We start from the raw sequence: 19,961 nt of genomic DNA, 5'->3' as shown, positions 1-19,961 counted from the left end.
ATTATATATCAATATATATCAATACAGTCAATAAAGTTGTTTTTTCAAAGTAAATAATGTATGTTTTTTATTATTAGTATGTATTTTTATATGGTCATTGATCCAAAAATAACAATGAATTAAAAGCAAATATATTATGAATTATTGACATATTTAAGGCTCCAATTAATTTAAATATTGGGGAAATGATTGCATATTTTATGTTTGCCATAAAAATTAAAAAAATTATTTGACAAAAGAGCGTAAAACAAACCACAACAAAAACATGAAAAAATAATATATATATATATATATATATATATATATATATATATATATATATATATATATGTGGTAATAAAAGATGCAACCTATGCTTGAAAGAGAAACTGTTTATTATTTACCGTCCAGACCTGTCATCCCTCAACAAGCGCAGCGAAATTGTAACAACATGCCGCCATAGACGGAAACACCTCCTAGGTAACACATGAGCCAATCACCACGCCCCTACGCCAGCCTGTACCCACCCACTCTGTGCCCTATATAAACCATGGTATGCGAATGCTCCCATTAAAATCTCCTGATGATTGAGGGAACCCCCCCTCATGAAACAGGCCTGTAGAGATGAAATAGTCTTGTGATTTTTTTTCCCACACATACATATATATATATGTATATAGATTAGGTGCACACCCCTCATACTGTAGATGTAGTAAATACGTGAATTTCTAAATATTTATATATATATATATATATATATATATATATATATATATATATATATGTATATATATATATATATATATATATATATATATATATATATATATGTATATATGTATATATGTATATATATATATATATATATATATATATATATATATATATGTATATAGATTAGAGCTCGGCAGGCCGATATTATCGGCCGATAAGTGCTTTAAAATGTAATATCGGAAATTATGGGTATTTTCTTTTTTATTATCGGTATGGTTTTTTTTATTTTTATTATTATTAATTTTTTTATTTTTTATTGACTCAACATAAAAAACACAAGCTACACTTACAATTAGTGCACCAACCCAAAAAACCTCCCTCCCCCATTCACACTCATTCACACAAAAGGGTTGTTTCTTTCTGTTATTAATATTGTGGTTCCTACATTATATATCAATATATATCAATACAGTCAATAAAGTTGTTTTTTCAAAGTAAATAATGTATGTTTTTTATTATTATTAGTATGTATTTTTATATGGTCATTGATCCAAAAATAACAATGAATTAAAAGCAAATATATTATGAATTATTGACATATTTAAGGCTCCAATTAATTTAAATATTGGGGAAATGATTGCATATTTTATGTTTGCCATAAAAATTAAAAAAAATTATTTGACAAAAGAGTGTAAAACAAACCACAACAAAAACATGAAAAAATAATAACTGATTATGGATGGATAGATGGATATAAGTTATAAGTAAAAAAAATAATAATAAAAAAAAGGAAATAGTGTATGTTTTTAAATTATCATAGTTCCAAAAATAATAATTAATTAAAAGCCAATTTATTATGAATTATTGACATGTTTAAGGCTCCAATTGATTCAATTATTCCACTTTGAAATATTTTTTTTGGGGGAAAAAAATATTTTGTGGTTTTGCTATTAAAAAAAACAACAGGGGTTTCTTTTAACAAAAAGGCATAAAAGATTAAAATAAAAAAATACCTTATATCAAAAGATAGACCTATGGTTGTTAAAAAATTAAAAACATATGTTTGCCATAAAAAAAGCAAAGTTGTTTGACAAAATGAGCGTAAAAAATAAATAAAAACATGAACAAATAATAGAAACTTATTATGGATGATAGATGGATGCAGTGTTAAAAGTAAAAAAAACAAATAATAATAATAATGTATGTTTTTTATTATTAGTATGTATTTTTATATGGTCATTGATCCAAAAATAACAATGAATTAAAAGCAAATATATTATGAATTATTGACATATTTAAGGCTCCAATTAATTTAAATATTGGGGAAATGATTGCATATTTTATGTTTGCCATAAAAATAAAAAAAATTATTTGACAAAAGAGCGTAAAACAAACCACAACAAAAACATGAAAAAATATTAACTTATTATGGATGAATAGATGGATGTTAGCGTTATAAGTAAAAAAAAAAAAAAAAGGAAATAGTGTATGTTTTTAAATTATCATAGTTCCAAAAATAATAATTAATTAAAAGCCAATTTATTACGAATTATTGACATGTTTAAGGCTCCGATTGATTTAAATATTACACTTTGAAATATTTTTTTTGGGGAAAAAAAATATTTTGTGGTTTTGCTATTAAAAAAAACAACAGGGGTTTCTTTTAACAAAAAGGCATAAAAGATTAAAATAAAAAAATACCTTATATCAAAAGATAGACCTATGGTTGATGTAGATGTAAGTGTTAAAAAATAAAAAACATATGTTTGCCATGAAAAAAGCAAAGTTGTTTGACAAAAAGAGCGTAAAAAATAAATAAAAACATGAACAAATAATAATAACTTATTATGGATGATAGATGGATGCAGTGTTAAAAGTTAAAAAAACAAATAATAATAATGTATGTTTTTTATTATTAGTTTGTATTTTTTTAAACGGTCAGTGATCCAAAAATAACAATGAAATAAAAGCTAATTTATTATGAATTATTGACATCTTTAGTGTTCCAATTAATTTAAATATTTCACTTTTAAATATTTTGGGGGAAAATACTGCATATTCTTTGTTTGCCATAAAGAAACAAAGTTCTTTGACAAAAAGAGCGTAAAACAAACAACAAAAAACATGAAAAAAAACGTTTTTTATTATGGATGGATAGATGGATGTAAGCATTAAAAGTAAAAAAAAAAAATAATGTGTGTTTTTTTATTATTAGTATGTATTTTTTTAAATTGTCTTTGTTCCAAAAAATAACAATGAATTAAAAGCAAATATATTATGAATTATTGACATATTTAAGGCTCCAATTAATTTAAATATTGGGGAAATGATTGCATATTTTATGTTTGCCATAAAAATAAAAACAATTATTTGACAAAAGAGCGTAAAACAAACCACAACAAAAACATGAAAAAATTATATATATATATATGTATATAGATTAGGTGCACACCCCTCATACTGTAGATGTAGTAAATACGTGAATTTCTAAATATTTATATATATATATATATATATATATATATATGTATATATGTATATATGTATATAGATTAGAGATCGGCAGGCCGATATTATCGGCCGATAAGTGCTTTAAAATGTAATATCGGAAATTATGGGTATTTTCTTTTTTATTATCGGTATCGTTGTTTTTTTTTATTATTATTAATTTTTTATTTTTTTATTAACTCAACATAAAAAACACAAGCTACACTTACAATTAGTGCACCAACCCAAAAAACCTCCCTCCCCCATTCACACTCATTCACACAAAAGGGTTGTTTCTTTCTGTTATTAATATTGTGGTTCCTACATTATATATCAATATATATCAATACAGTCAATAAAGTTGTTTTTTCAAAGTAAATAATGTATGTTTTTTATTATTAGTAGTATGTATTTTTATATGGTCATTGATCCAAAAATAACAATGAATTTCAAAGCAAATATATTATGAATTATTGACATATTTAAGGCTCCAATTAATTTAAATATTGGGGAAATGATTGCATATTTTATGTTTGCCATAAAAATAAAAATAAATGATTTGACAAAAGAGCGTAAAACAAACCACAACAAAAACATGAAAAAATATTAACTTATTATGGATGGATAGATGGCGTTAGCGTTATAAGTAAAAAAAAAAAAAAAAAAAGGAAATAGTGTATGTTTTTAAATTATCATAGTTCCAAAAATAACAATTCATTAAAAGCCAATTTATTATGAATTATTGACATGTTTAAGGCTCCGATTGATTTAAATATTCCACTTTAAAATATTTTTTGGGGAAAAAAAAAATATTTTGTGGTTTTGCTATTAAAAAAACCAACAGGGGTTTCTTTTGACAAAAAGGCATAAAAGATTAAAATAAAAAAATACTTTATATCAAAAGATGGACCTATGGTTGATGGAGAAGTAAGTGTTAAAAAATAAAAAACATATGTTTGCCATAAAAAAAGCAAAGTTGTTTGACAAAATGAGCGTAAAAAATAAATAAAAACGTGAACAAATAATAATAACTTATTATGGATGATAGATGGATGCAGTGTTAAAAGTAAAAAAAAACTAATAATAATAATGTATGTTTTTTATTATTAGTTTGTATTTTTTTAAACGGTCAGTGATCCAAAAATAACAATGAAATAAAAGCTAATTTATTATGAATTATTGACATCTTTAGTGTTCCAATTAATTTAAATATTTCACTTTTAAATATTTTGGGGGGAAAATACTGCATATTTTTGTTTGCCATAAAGAAACAAAGTTTTTTGACAAAAAGAGCGTAAAACAAACAACAAAAAACATGAAAAAAGTTTTTTATTATGGATGGATAGATGGATGAAAGCATTCAAAGTAAAAAAAAAAATAATGTGTGTTTTTTTATTATTAGTATGTATTTTTTTAAATTGTCTTTGTTCCAAAAAATAACAATGAATTAAAAGCAAATATATTATGAATTATTGACATATTTAAGGATCCAATTAATTAAAAAATTGGGGAAATGATTGCATATTTTATGTTTGCCATAAAAATAAAAATAAATATTTGACAAAAGAGCGTAAAACAAACCACAACAAAAACATGAAAAAATAATAACTTATTATGGATGGATAGATGGATGTTAGCGTTATTAGTAAAAAATAAAAAAAAGGAAATAGTGTATGTTTTTAAATGATCATAGTTCCAAAAATAACAATTAATTAAAAGCCAATTTATTATGAATTATTGACATGTTTAAGGCTCCAATTGATTTAAATATTACACTTTGAAATATTTTTTTGGGAAAAAAAAAATATTTTGTGGTTTTGCTATTAAAAAAAACAACAGGGGTTTCTTTTGACAAAAAGGCATAAAAGATTAAAATAAAAAAATACCTTATATCAAAAGATAGACTTATGGTTGATGTAGATGTAAGTGTTAAAAAATTAAAAACATATGTTTGCCATAAAAAAAGCAAAGTTGTTTGACAAAAAGAGCATAAAAAATAAATAAAAACATGAACAAATAATAGAAACTTATTATGGATGATAGATGGATGCAGTGTTAAAAGTAAAAAAAACTAATAATAATAATGTATGTTTTTTATTATTAGTTTGTATTTTTTTAAACGGTCAGTGATCCAAAAATAACAATGAAATAAAAGCTAATTTATTATGAATTATTGACATGTTTAGTGTTCCAATTAATTTAAATATTTCACTTTTAAATATTTTGGGGGGAAAATACTGCATATTTTTGTTTGCCATAAAGAAACAAAGTTCTTTGACAAAAAGAGCGTAAAACAAACAACAAAAAACGTGAAAAAAAAAGTTTTTTATTATGGATGGATAGATGGATGTAAGCATTAAAAGTAAAAAAATAATAATGTGTGTTTTTTTATTATTAGTATGTATTTTTTTAAATTGTCTTTGTTCCAAAAAATAACAATGAATTAAAAGCAAATATATTATGAATTATTGACATATTTAAGGATCCAATTAATTAAAAAATTGGGGAAATGATTGCATATTTTATGTTTGCCATAAAAATTAAAAAAATTATTTGACAAAAGAGCGTAAAACAAACCACAACAAAAACATGAAAAAATAATAACTTATTATGGATGGATAGATGGCGTTAGCGTTATAAGTATAAAAAAAAAAAAAAAAAGGAAATAGTGTTTGTTTTTAAATGATCATAGTTCCAAAAATAACAATTCATTAAAAGCCAATTTATTATGAATTATTGACATGTTTAAGGCTCCAATTGATTTAAATATTCCACTTTGAAATATTTTTTGGGGGAAAAAAAATATTTTGTGGTTTTGCTATTAAAAACAACAACAGGGGTTTCTTTTAACAAAAAGGCATAAAAGATTAAAATAAAAAAATACCTTATATCAAAAGATAGACCTATGGTTGATGTAGATGTAAGTGTTAAAAAATTAAAAACATATGTTTGCCATAAAAAAAGCAAAGTTGTTTGACAAAAAGAGCGTAAAAAATAAATAAAAACATGAACAAATAATAATAACTTATTATGGATGATAGATGGATGCAGTGTTAAAAGTAAAAAAAACTAATAATAATAATGTATGTTTTTTATTATTAGTTTGTATTTTTTTAAACGGTCAGTGATCCACAAATAACAATGAAATAAAAGCTAATTTATTATGAATTATTGACATGTTTAGTGTTCCAATTAATTTAAATATTTCACTTTTAAATATTTTGGGGGGAAAATACTGCATATTTTTTGTTTGCCATAAAGAAACAAAGTTCTTTGACAAAAAGAGCGTAAAACAAACAACAAAAAACATGAAAAAAAAAAGTTTTTTATTATGGATGGATAGATGGATGTAAGCATTAAAAGTAAAAAAAAAAATAATGTGTGTTTTTTTATTATTAGTATGTATTTTTTTAAACGGTCAGTGATCCAAAAATAACAATGAATTAAAAGCAAATATATTATGAATTATTGACATATTTAAGGCTCCAATTAATTTAAATATTGGGGAAATTATTGCATATTTTATGTTTGCCATAAAAATTTAAAAAATTATTTGACAAAAGAGTGTAAAACAAACCACAACAAAAGCATGAAAAAATAATATATATATATATATGTATATAGATTAGGTGCACACCCCTCATACTGTAGATGTAGTAAATACGCGAATTTCTAAATATTTATATATATATATATATATATATATATATATATATATATATATATGTATATATATATATATATATATATGTATATAGATTAGATATCGGCAGGCCGATATTATCGGCTGATAAGTGCTTTAAAATGTAATATCGGAAATTATGGGTATTTTCTTTTTTATTATCAGTATCGTTTTTTTTATTATTATTATTAATTTTGTTTTTTTTTATTAACTCAACATAAAAAACACAAGCTACACTTACAATTAGTGCACCAACCCAAAAAACCTCCCTCCCCCATTCACACTCATTGTTGTTTCTTTCTGTTATTAATATTGTGGTTCCTACATTATATATCAATATATATCAATACAGTCAATAAAGTTGTTTTTTCAAAGTAAATAATGTATGTTTTTTTATTATTATTAGTATGTATTTTTATATGGTCATTGATCCAAAAATAACAATGAATTAAAAGCAAATATATTATGAATTATTGACATATTTAAGGCTCCAATTAATTTAAATATTGGGGAAATGATTGCATATTTTATGTTTGCCATAAAAATTAAAAAAATTATTTGACAAAAGAGCGAAAAACAAACTACAACAAAAACATGAAAAAATAATAACTTATTATGGATGGATAGATGGCGTTAGCGTTATAAGTAAAAAAAAAAAAAAAAAAGTAAATATATATAATATTGTGGTTCCTACATTATATATCAATATATATCAATACAGTCTGCAGGGATACAGTCCGTAAGCACACATGATTGCTCCACTAATAGTACTAACCTTTAACACTTCATTTTAATCATTTTCATTATGTAACTGTTTTTATATTGTTTTACTTTCTTTTTTGTTCAAGAAAATGTTTTGAATTTATTTATCTTATTTTATTTTATACATTTTTTTTTAAAAGTACCTTATCTTCACCATACAAATTAGGCATAATAATGTGTTCATTCCACGACTGTATATATCGGTTGATATCAGTATCGGTAATTAAAGAGTTGGACAATATCGGATATCGGCAAAAAGCCATTATCGGACATCCCTAATATAGATATGATATTTAATATTTGTAATAGATATGAACAGGAAGGGAAGTTCCCCGCAGGCCTGACACCTGATAAATAATAAATAATACATCAGAAATAATGTGCAGTCTGCTGGGACCTCACAAAAAGGCCACTTGGGTCCAATTTGTCGTAGACGAAATGGTCCCCCCCCCGCCCTTGTCCCCCCCACTCCCCCTCCCCAAATCCAAGCATGGCCTACCTTTGTCTCGCAGGATGCCGTCAATGCTGTGCTTGGTCCTCTTGTCCTCCTCTTCCTCCTTTTTCAAGCACTCCTCCTCCTCTTCCTCGTCCTTCTTCCCAAAACGAGCTCGCAGTATTCTGCTGATGGAACTCACTGTGGGGGTAACAAGGGCCACTTTTTACACTCGGGGGTAACAAGGGTCAGTCTTTACACTCGGGGGTAACAAGGGCCAGTCACTCGAGGGTAACAAGGGCTAGTCTTTACACTCGGGGGTAACAAGGGCCAGTCTTTACACTCGGGGGTAACAAGGGCCAGTCTTTACACTCGGGGGTAACAAGGGTCAGTCTTTACACTCGGGGGTAACAAGGGCCAGTCACTCGAGGGTAACAAGGGCTAGTCTTTACACTCGGGGGTAACAAGGGCCAGTCTTTACACTCGGGGGTAACAAGGGCCAGTCTTTACACTCGGGGGTAACAAGGGCCAATCTTTACACTCGGGGTGACAAGGGCCAGTCTTTACACTCGGGGGTAACAAGGGCCAGTCTTTACACTCGAGGGTAACAAGGGCTAGTCTTTACACTCGAGGGTAACAAGGGCCAGTCTTTACACTCGAGGGTAACAAGGGTCAGTCTTTACACTCGGGGTAACAAGGGCCAGTCTTTACACTCGCAAGTAACAAGGGACACTTTTTACACTCGGGGGTAACAAGGGACACTTTTTACACTCGGGGGTAACAAGGGCCAGTCTTTACACTCGCAAGTAACAAGGGACACTTTTTACACTCGGGGGTAACAAGGGACACTTTTTACACTCGAGGGTAACAAGGGCCAGTCTTTACACTCGCAAGTAACAAGGGACACTTTTTACACTCGGGGGTAACAAGGGCCAGTCTTTACACTCGGGGGTAACAAGGGCCAGTCTTTACACTCGGGGGTAACAAGGGCCACTTTTTACACTCGGGGGTAACAAGGGCCAGTCTTTACACTCGGGGGTAACAAGGGCCAAGTCTTTATACTCGGAGGTAACAAGGGCCACTTTTTACACTCGGGGGTAACAAGGGCCAGTCTTTACACTCGGGGGTAACAAGGGCCACTTTTTACACTCGGGGGTAACAAGGGCCAGTCTTTACACTCGGGGGTAACAAGGGCCACTTTTTACACTCGGGGGTGACAAGGGCCAGTCTTTACACTCGCAAGTAACAAGGGACACTTTTTACACTCGAGGGTAACAAGGGCCAGTCTTTACACTCGCAAGTAACAAGGGACACTTTTTACACTCGAGGGTAACAAGGGCCACTTTTTACACTCGTGGGTAACAAAGGCCAGACTTTACACTCGGGGGTAGCAAGGGCCACTTTTTACACTCGGGGACAAGAAGGGCCAGTCTTTACACTCGGGGGTAACAAGGGCCAGACTTTACACTCGAGGGTAACAAGGGCCACTTTTTACACTCGGGGGTAACAAAGGCCACTTTTTACACTCGTGGACAAGAAGGGCCAGTCTTTACATTCGAGGTTAACAAGGGCCACTTTTTACACTCGTGGACAAGAAGGGCCAGTCTTTACACTCGAGGGTAACAAGGGCCACTTTTTACACTCGGGGGTAACAAGGGCCAGTCTTTACACTCGGGGGTAACAAAGGCCACTTTTTACACTCGTGGACAAGAAGGGCCAGTCTTTACATTCGAGGTTAACAAGGGCCACTTTTTACACTCGTGGACAAGAAGGGCCAGTCTTTACATTCGAGGTTAACAAGGGACACTTTTTACACTCGGGGACAAGAAGGGCCAGACTTTACACTCGGGGGTAACAAGAGCCACTTTTTACACTCGGGGGTAACAAGGGTCAGTCTTTACACTCGCAAGTAACAAGGGACACTTTTTACACTCGGGGGTAACAAGGGCCAGACTTTACACTCGCAAGTAACAAGGGACACTTTTTACACTCGGGGGTAACAAGGGCCAGTCTTTACACTCGGGGGTGACAAGGGCCACTTTTTACACTCGGGGGTAACAAGGGCCAGACTTTACACTCGGGGGTAAGAAGGGTCAGTCTTTATACTCGGGGGTAACAAGGGCCACTTTTTACACTCGGGGGTAAGAAGGGCCAGTCTTTACACTCGGGGGTAACAAGGGCCAGTCTTTACGGTATTACGAAATTCCTGGAATTTTGGGAAAACCGGGAATTTTTCCAGTTCAAAAAAACAACTTTGTTTTTGTCCTGATTAAGAGGAATGTTTTGACGGTGGAACGGTTGAACTGTGTTGAAAAATGTGGAAGGAGTAGTGTGTGTGTGTGTGTGTGTGTGTGTGTGTGTGTGTGTGTGTGTGTGTGTGTGTGTGTGTGTGTGTGTGTGTGTTGATGCCAATTGCAGTAAATAATTAAAGAATGGGAGCATTTTAACAGAGTGTATTTGATAAAGATGTTCTGGAATTGTGTCTGGAAGAATTGCTATAGTTTGTTAAATTTGTTGTTTTTTTAAAAAAAAAAAAAAAATCATTTTTGAACATTATCTGATTAAAAAAGTATAAAATTCGTTTCACATAAATGCAAAAGTGTAAAAACTAATTTAAGGAGGGGGGGCCTCCAAATAAAATTCTACTTGGGGGCCCCAATTCAGCCAAGGGCGGCCCTGTGTTACATAGGGCCTATATTGTTGTTATTTGGAAAGTAAACACTTTAATAATAAAATGATAAATGTGTGGGAAGTTGATGCCAATGACATAAGGAAAGAATCAGAGTCTTTTATAAAGTGTATATTGAATTATTGAACATTTTGTGACTAAACAAGTATACAAATCGTTTTATATAAATAAAGAAGAGTAAAAAAAAAAGGCATTTAAGGAGGGGGGGGGGCCTCCAAATAAAATGTTGCTTTGGGCCCCAATTTAGCCAGGGGCGGCCCTGTACATATTATATTGTTATTACCTAGAAAGGTTGCATACTTCTACCATAAATATATCAACAATAAATATATATATATATATATATATATATATATATATATATTTTATTTATTTTTTTTTTTTTTTTTTTTTGTGGATGCTAATTACAGTAAATAAGTCAAGAATGGGAGCATTTTATATAAAGTTTATAAAGTTGTGTCAGGAGGAATTGCTTTGTTTTTGTATTGAACATTTTTTAATTTAAATATGATCTAAATAGTTTCACATAAATTTCAAAAAAGTGTGAAATATTTTTGACACAAGTGGGCCTCGAAATCATTTCTGCTTCGGGCCCTAATTTAGTCCGGTATAATGTTATAATTATAAATGTTGATATTGTAATAAAACTTACCAGACAGTGTCTCACCTGGGGGGACTGTATAAATATAAATATAAAAAATATAAATATAAAAAATATAAATATAAATATAAATATAAATATAAATATAAATATGAATATTGTAATAAAGTAATAAAGAAGGGAGCATCTTACCAGACAGTGTCTCACCTGAGGGGACTGTATAACTATATAAATATAAATATAAATATAAATATAAATATAAATATTGTAATAAAGTAATAAAGAAGGGAGCATCTTACCAGACAGTGTCTCACCTGAGGGGACTGTATAACTATATAAATATAAATATAAATATAAATATAAATATAAATATAAATATATAAATATAAATATAAATATATAAATATAAATATAAATATTGTAATAAAGTAATAAAGAAGGGAGCATCTTACCAGACAGTGTCTCACCTGAGGGGACTGTATAACTATAACTATATAAATATAAATATAAATATAAATATAAATATAAATATAAATATATATATGTATATATAAATATAAATATAAATATAAATATAAATATAAATATTGTAATAAAGAAGGGAGCATCTTACCAGACAGTGTCTCACCTGAGGGGACTGTATAACTATAACTATATAAATATAAATATAAATATAAATATAAATATTGTAATAAAGTAATAAAGAAGGGAGCATTTTACCAGACAGTGTCTCACCTGAGGGGACTGTATAACTATATAAATATAAATATAAATATAAATATAAATATAAATATAAATATAAATAAAGTAATATTGTAATAAAGAAGGGAGCATCTTACCAGACAGAGTCTCACCTGAGGGGACTGTATAAATATATAAATATAAATATAAATATAAATATAAAGTAATAAAGAAGGGAGCATCTTACCAGACAGTGTCTCACCTGAGGGGACTGTATAACTATATAAATATAAATATAAATATAAATATAAATATAAAGTAATAAAGAAGTGAGCATCTTACCAGACAGAGTCTCACCTGAGGGGACTGTATAACTATATAAATATAAATATAAATATAAATATAAATATAAATATAAATATAAATATTGTAATAAAGTAATAAAGAAGGGAGCATCTTACCAGACAGTGTCTCACCTGAGGGGACTGTATAACTATATAAATATAAATATAAATATAAATATTGTAATAAAGTAATAAAGAAGGGAGCATCTTACCAGACAGTGTCTCACCTGAGGGGACTGTATAACTATATAAATATAAATATAAATATAAATATAAAGAAGGGAGCATCTTACCAGACAGAGTCTCACCTGAGGGGACTGTATAACTATATAAATATAAATATAAATATAAATATAAATATAAATATTGTAAAAAAGAAGTGAGCATCTTACCAGACAGAGTCTCACCTGAGGGGACTGTATAACTATATAAATATAAATATAAATATAAATATAAATATAAATATAAATATTGTAATAAAGTAATAAAGAAGGGAGCATCTTACCAGACAGTGTCTCACCTGAGGGGACTGTATAACTATATAAATATAAATATAAATATAAATATAAAGAAGGGAGCATCTTACCAGACAGAGTCTCACCTGAGGGGACTGTATAACTATATAAATATAAATATAAATATAAATATAAATATAAATATAAATATATAAATATAAATATAAATATAAATATAAATATAAATATTGTAATAAAGAAGTGAGCATCTTACCAGACAGTGTCTCACCTGAGGGGACTGTATAACTATATAAATATAAATATAAATATAAATATAAATATTGTAATAAAGAAGTGAGCATCTTACCAGACAGTGTCTCACCTGAGGGGACTGTATAACTATATAAATATAAATATAAATATAAATATAAATATAAATATAAATATAAATATAAATATAAATATTGTAATAAAGAAGTGAGCATCTTACCAGACAGAGTCTCACCTGAGGGGACTGTATAACTATATAAATATAAATATAAATATAAATATTGTAATAAAGAAGTGAGCATCTTACCAGACAGAGTCTCACCTGAGGGGACTGTATAACTATATAAATATAAATATAAATATAAATATTGTAATAAAGAAGTGAGCATCTTACCAGACAGAGTCTCACCTGAGGGGACGCTGCTGCGGTCACAGATGCCGTCCTTCAGTAATTTATCCCGGATTTCCCAGCTGAAAATTCCCGGGCTGTCGCTCTTGTATTGTTCGATCCTTTTCTCCACGTCCGGCGTGGCGATCTGCTGCGTGGAGCACGGCGATATGTCACTTTATTATTGGATCATTATTATTATTAATAATATTATTGTTATGGGCGTGAAGGCTCACTCTGGGCTTGCTGCCTCCGATCGCCCCGGGCCGGATGGATCCGGTCTCCTGGTATCGGCACAGGATCTTGGACACGCAGCCGTGCGAGACGCGCAGTTGGCGGGAGATGACGCACGGCCGGACGCCGTGATGAGCCATCTCCACGATCTTGTGGCGGATGTGGTTGGGCAGAGGCCGGCCGTTGATGAACACTCCGCCCAGCTGGTTGACGCGGCCCTGGCCCAGAGGAGTGGACACTGCCGCGGAAAAACACGCATTTATCTCCACGCCTTAATTAGTCATCGTCTAATTCAATCTGGATCATATTCTTCTTAATTAGAAGTAATGTTTGACGTGCAGGAATATGTTTACAGTTAGGAGAGGAAAATTATATTTAAAAAATAATGTTTTGCGCAATGGATAGCAAAAAAAAAAATATTGTTTAATAAAACCTTATTATAATGTTTGCATTCACAGCATTTATTAATACGACAAGGTCATCATTCACACATTTTGTATGCCGTTATGTCATTTATTATCTACTGTATTTTATTGAGCACACAATGAAGACAAAATGAAGAAAAAAAACAGTGAAACATAAGAAACACAAAAAAAAAAAAAAATTATAATTGACATCTTATTTATTATAAGTGCAATTTTTTGAATCAGAAATGTTCTATTTTGAGCGTTTTAATGTTTTCATATAGTATTTGGAAATGTATATATAAAACTCATAGATGTGACCAAAGTACATATAAAACAGGGAAAAATAAAATAATAATAACAATAATAATTGTCATCTTATTATGAATGCAATTTTTTCAAATTTATTTATTCATTTATTTATTTAAATGTTCTATTTTGAGTGTTTTTTTATGCTTCTCAGTATTTTAATGTTCTCATATAGTATTTGGAAATGTATATATAAAACTCATAGATGTGACCAAAGTACATATAAACACATATAAACAGGGAAAAATAAAATAATAATAATAATATGCAATTTTTTCAAATGTTCTATTTTGAGTGTTTTTTATGCTTCTCAGTATTTTAATGTTCTCATATAGTATCTGGAAATGTATATATATAAAACTCATAGATGTGACCAAAGTACATATAAACACATATATAAACAGGGAAAACTAAAATAATAATAATAATAATAATTGTCATCTTATTATGAATGCAATTTTTTCAAATGTTCTATTTTGAGTGTTTTTTATGCTTCTCAGTATTTTAATGTTCTCATATAGTATTTGGAAATGTATATATAAAACTCATAGATGTGACCAAAGTACATATAAACACATATATAAACAGGGAAAAATAAAATAATAATAATAATAATAACAATAATAATTGTCATCTTATTATGAATGCAATTTTTTCAAATGTTCTATTTTGAGTGTTTTTTTATGCTTCTCAGTATTTTAATGTTCTCATATAGAATCTGGAAATGTATATATAAAACTCATAGATGTGACCAAAGTACATATAAACAGGGGAAAATAAAATAATAATAATAATAACAATAATAATTGTCATCTTATTATGAATGCAATTTTTTCAAATGTTCTATTTTGAGTGTTTTTTTATGCTTCTCAGTATTTTAATGTTCTCATATAGTATTTGGAAATGTATATATAAAACTCATAGATGTGACCAAAGTACATATAAACACATATATAAACAGGGAAAAATAAAAATAATAATAATAATAACAATAATAATTATCATCTTATTATGAATGCAATTTTTTCAAATGTTCTATTTTGAGTGTTTTTTATGCTTCTCAGTATTTTAATGTTCTCATATAGAATCTGGAAATGTATATATAAAACTCATAGATGTGACCAAAGTACATATAAACACATATATAAACAGGGAAAAATAAAATAATAATAACAATAATAATTGTCATCTTATTATGAATGCAATTTTTTCAAATGTTCTATTTTGAGTGTTTTTTTTATGCTTCTCAGTATTTTAATGTTCTCATATAGTATCTGGAAATGTATATATAAAACTCATAGATGTGACCAAAGTACATATAAACACATATATAAACAGGGAAAATAATAATAATAATAACAATAATAATTGTCATCTTATTATGAATGCAATTTTTTCAAATGTTCTATTTTGAGTGTTTTTTTATGCTTCTCAGTATTTTAATGTTCTCATATAGAATCTGGAAATGTATATATAAAACTCATAGATGTGACCAAAGTACATATAAACACATATATAAAAAGGGAAAAATAAAATAATAATAATAATAATAACAATAATAATTGTCATCTTATTATGAATGCAATTTTTTCAAATGTTCTATTTTGAGTGTTTTTTATGCTCCTCGGTATTTTTAATGTTCTCATATAGAATCTGGAAATGTATATATAAAACTCATAGATGTGACCAAAGTACCTATAAACACATATAAACAGGGAAAAATAAAATAATAATAACAATAATAATTGTCATCTTATTATGAATGCAATTTTTTCAAATGTTCTATTTTGAGTGGTTTTTTTTATGCTTTTTAGTATTTTAATGTTCTCATATAGTATTTGGAAATGTATATATAAAACTCATAGATGTGACCAAAGTACATATAAACACAAAAAAACAGGGAAAAATAAAATAATAATAATAATAACAATAATAATTGTCATCTTATTATGAATGCAATTTTTTCAAATGTTCTATTTTGAGTGTTTTTTTATGCTTCTCAGTATTTTAATGTTCTCATATAGTATCTGGAAATGTATATATAAAACTCATAGATGTGACCAAAGTACATATAAACAGGGAAAAATAAAATAATAATAATAATAACAATAATAATTGTCATCTTATTATGAATGCAATTTTTTCAAATGTTCTATTTTGAGTGTTTTTTTCTGCTTTTTAGTATTTTAATGTTCTCATATAGAATCTGGAAATGTATATATAAAACTCATAGATGTGACCAAAGTACATATAAACACATATATAAACAGGGAAAAATAAAATAATAATAACAATAATAATTGTCATCTTATTATGAATGCAATTTTTTCAAATGTTCTATTTTGAGTGTTTTTTATGCTTCTCAGTATTTTAATGTTCTCATATAGAATCTGGAAATGTATATATAAAACTCATAGATGTGACCAAAGTACATATAAACAGGGAAAAATAAAATAATAATAATAATAACAATAATAATTGTCATCTTATTATGAATGCAATTTTTTCAAATGTTCTATTTTGAGTGTTTTTTTATGCTTTTTAGTATTTTAATGTTCTCATATAGTATTTGGAAATGTATATATAAAACTCATAGATGTGACCAAAGTACATATAAACAGAGAAAAATAAAATAATAATAATAACAATAATAATTGTCATCTTATTATGAATGCCATTTTTTCAAATGTTCTATTTTGAGTGTTTTTTATGCTTCTCAGTATTTTAATGTTCTCATATAGTATTTGGAAATGTATATATAAAACTCATAGATGTGACCAAAGTACATATAAACAGGGAAAAATAAAATAATAATAATAATAATAACAATAATAATTGTCATCTTATTATGAATGCAATTTTTTCTAATGTTCTATTTTGAGTGTTTTTTTATGCTTCTCAGTATTTTAATGTTCTCATATAGAATCTGGAAATGTATATATAAAACTCATAGATGTGACCAAAGTACATATAAACAGGGAAAAATAAAATAATAATAATAATAACAATAATAATTGTCATCTTATTATGAATGCAATTTTTTCAAATGTTCTATTTTGAGTGTTTTTTTATGCTTCTCAGTATTTTAATGTTCTCATATAGTATTTGGAAATGTATATAAAAAAAACTCATAGATGTGACCAAAGTACATATAAACAGAGAAAAATAAAATAATAATAATAATAATAACAATAATAATTGTCATCTTATTATGAATGCAATTTTTTCAAATGTTCTATTTTGAGTGTTTTTTATGCTTCTCAGTATTTTAATGTTCTCATATAGTATTTGGAAATGTATATATAAAACTCATAGATGTGACCAAAGTACATATAAACAGGGAAAAATAAAAATAATAATAATAATAACAATAATAATTGTCATCTTATTATGAATGCAATTTTTTCAAATGTTCTATTTTGAGTGTTTTTTATGCTTCTCAGTATTTTAATGTTCTCATATAGAATCTGGAAATGTATAAATAAAACTCATAGATGTGACCAAAGTACATATAAACACATATATAAACAGGGAAAAATAAAATAATAATAACAATAATAATTGTCATCTTATTATGAATGCAATTTTTTCAAATGTTCTATTTTGAGTGTTTTTTTTATGCTTCTCAGTATTTTAATGTTCTCATATAGTATCTGGAAATGTATATATAAAACTCATAGATGTGACCAAAGTACATATAAACAGGGAAAAATAAAAATAATAATAATAATAACAATAATAATTGTCATCTTATTATGAATGCAATTTTTTCAAATGTTCTATTTTGAGTGTTTTTTATGCTTCTCAGTATTTTAATGTTCTCATATAGAATCTGGAAATGTATAAATAAAACTCATAGATGTGACCAAAGTACATATAAACACATATATAAACAGGGAAAAATAAAATAATAATAACAATAATAATTGTCATCTTATTATGAATGCAATTTTTTCAAATGTTCTATTTTGAGTGTTTTTTTTATGCTTCTCAGTATTTTAATGTTCTCATATAGTATCTGGAAATGTATATATAAAACTCATAGATGTGACCAAAGTACATATAAACAGGGAAAAATAAAAATAATAATAATAATAACAATAATAATTGTCATCTTATTATGAATGCAATTTTTTCAAATGTTCTATTTTGAGTGTTTTTTTATGCTTCTCAGTATTTTAATGTTCTCATATAGAATCTGGAAATGTATATATAAAACTCATGGATGTGACCAAAGTACATATAAACAGGGAAAAATAAAATAATAATAATAATAATAACAATAATAATTGTCATCTTATTATGAATGCAATTTTTTCAAATGTTCTATTTTGAGGTTTTTTTTATGCTTCTCAGTATTTTAATGTTCTCATATAGAATCTGGAAATGTATATATAAAACTCATAGATGTGACCAAAGTACATATAAACACATATATAAACAGGGAAAAATAAAATAATAATAACAATAATAATTGTCATCTTATTATGAATGCAATTTTTTCAAATGTTCTATTTTGAGTGTTTTTTTATGCTTTTTAGTATTTTAATGTTCTCATATAGAATCTGGAAATGTATATATAAAACTCATAGATGTGACCAAAGTACATATAAACAGGGGAAAATAAAATAATAATAATAATAATAACAATAATAATTGTCATCTTATTATGAATGCAATTTTTTCAAATGTTCTATTTTGAGTGTTTTTTTATGCTTCTCAGTATTTTAATGTTCTCATATAGAATTTGGAAATGTATATATAAAACTCATAGATGTGACCAAAGTACATATAAACACATATATAAACAGGGAAAAATAAAATAATAATAATAATAACAATAATAATTGTCATCTTATTATGAATGCAATTTTTTCAAATGTTCTATTTTGAGTGTTTTTTATGCTTCTCAGTGTTTTAATGTTCTCATATAGTATTTGGAAATGTATATATAAAACTCATAGATGTGACCAAAGTACAGAAAAAAGTAAAATGTTGACACTATCAACTACAAATATTAATATAATAAATATAAAAACACTCATTCTTGTTATAAGATAATAAATGTATATGTAAGAAAATATTTGGCTTATTTTTTTTTTATTTTTTTTTTTTACCATATGAAAACACCCCAGAAGCTTACTTACCTTCCAGAGGGAAGCCGGTCCGTGGGTAGTTCTGATGTCCGTGGGCCGGGCGCATCATTCGCGGCACAGTCCCTGGCAAAGACGTCATCTTCAGCTCCCCCTCGAGTGGAAGTGGAACAAACAAGGAGAAACAAACACACGCAAGAAACACGTCGAGGTCGGCGCCACTTTGAGGGGTCCGGCTGGGGGGGGGGGCACGGGGGGGGGCGTCAAGGGCGTGGAAAGTTGCCGTGGTGCGCTGCCTGCAGGGTCATGTGTCACGCGCACCGTGTCAAGGACGGACTACTTCGTGGGGCCTTGTGGGGGGGTGGGGGGGGGGACCACCGAGAGGTCTTTTCTTCATGGAAGCTCCAATAAGTTTCACCAGCCAATAGGAAGGAAG

General features: G+C 28.1%; 1 protein-coding gene across 5 annotated transcripts in view; it reads right to left on the bottom strand.

Annotated features, from left to right (window-relative positions):
* The window catches only part of LOC133615127 (paired box protein Pax-7-like), a 132,573-nt gene extending 112,872 nt beyond the window's left edge, over nucleotides 1–19,701 (bottom strand). For 2 of the 5 annotated variants that reach the window (XM_061973490.2, XM_072916387.1), the window contains exons 1-4: nucleotides 19,580–19,701; nucleotides 13,722–13,957; nucleotides 13,492–13,636; nucleotides 8,124–8,258 (exon numbers count right to left, since the gene is read on the bottom strand). In XM_061973490.2, coding sequence (XP_061829474.2) covers nucleotides 8,124–8,258; nucleotides 13,492–13,636; nucleotides 13,722–13,957; nucleotides 19,580–19,667 — 604 coding nt within the window. In that variant the 5' untranslated portion in view covers nucleotides 19,668–19,701. The remainder of the gene's footprint in view (nucleotides 1–8,123; nucleotides 8,259–13,491; nucleotides 13,637–13,721; nucleotides 13,958–19,579) is intronic. The other 3 variants (XM_061973502.2, XM_061973497.2, XM_061973510.2) reach the window with 3 other exon arrangements.
* Between the last annotated feature and the right edge of the window lie 260 nt (nucleotides 19,702–19,961).

The sequence above is a fragment of the Nerophis lumbriciformis genome, linkage group LG01 (assembly GCF_033978685.3).
Source record: "Nerophis lumbriciformis linkage group LG01, RoL_Nlum_v2.1, whole genome shotgun sequence".
In the NCBI taxonomy this organism is placed as follows: Eukaryota; Metazoa; Chordata; class Actinopteri; order Syngnathiformes; family Syngnathidae; genus Nerophis; species Nerophis lumbriciformis.
The sequence above is the reverse complement of the archived record's forward strand: the minus strand, read 5'-3'. Positions and strand labels throughout refer to the sequence as shown.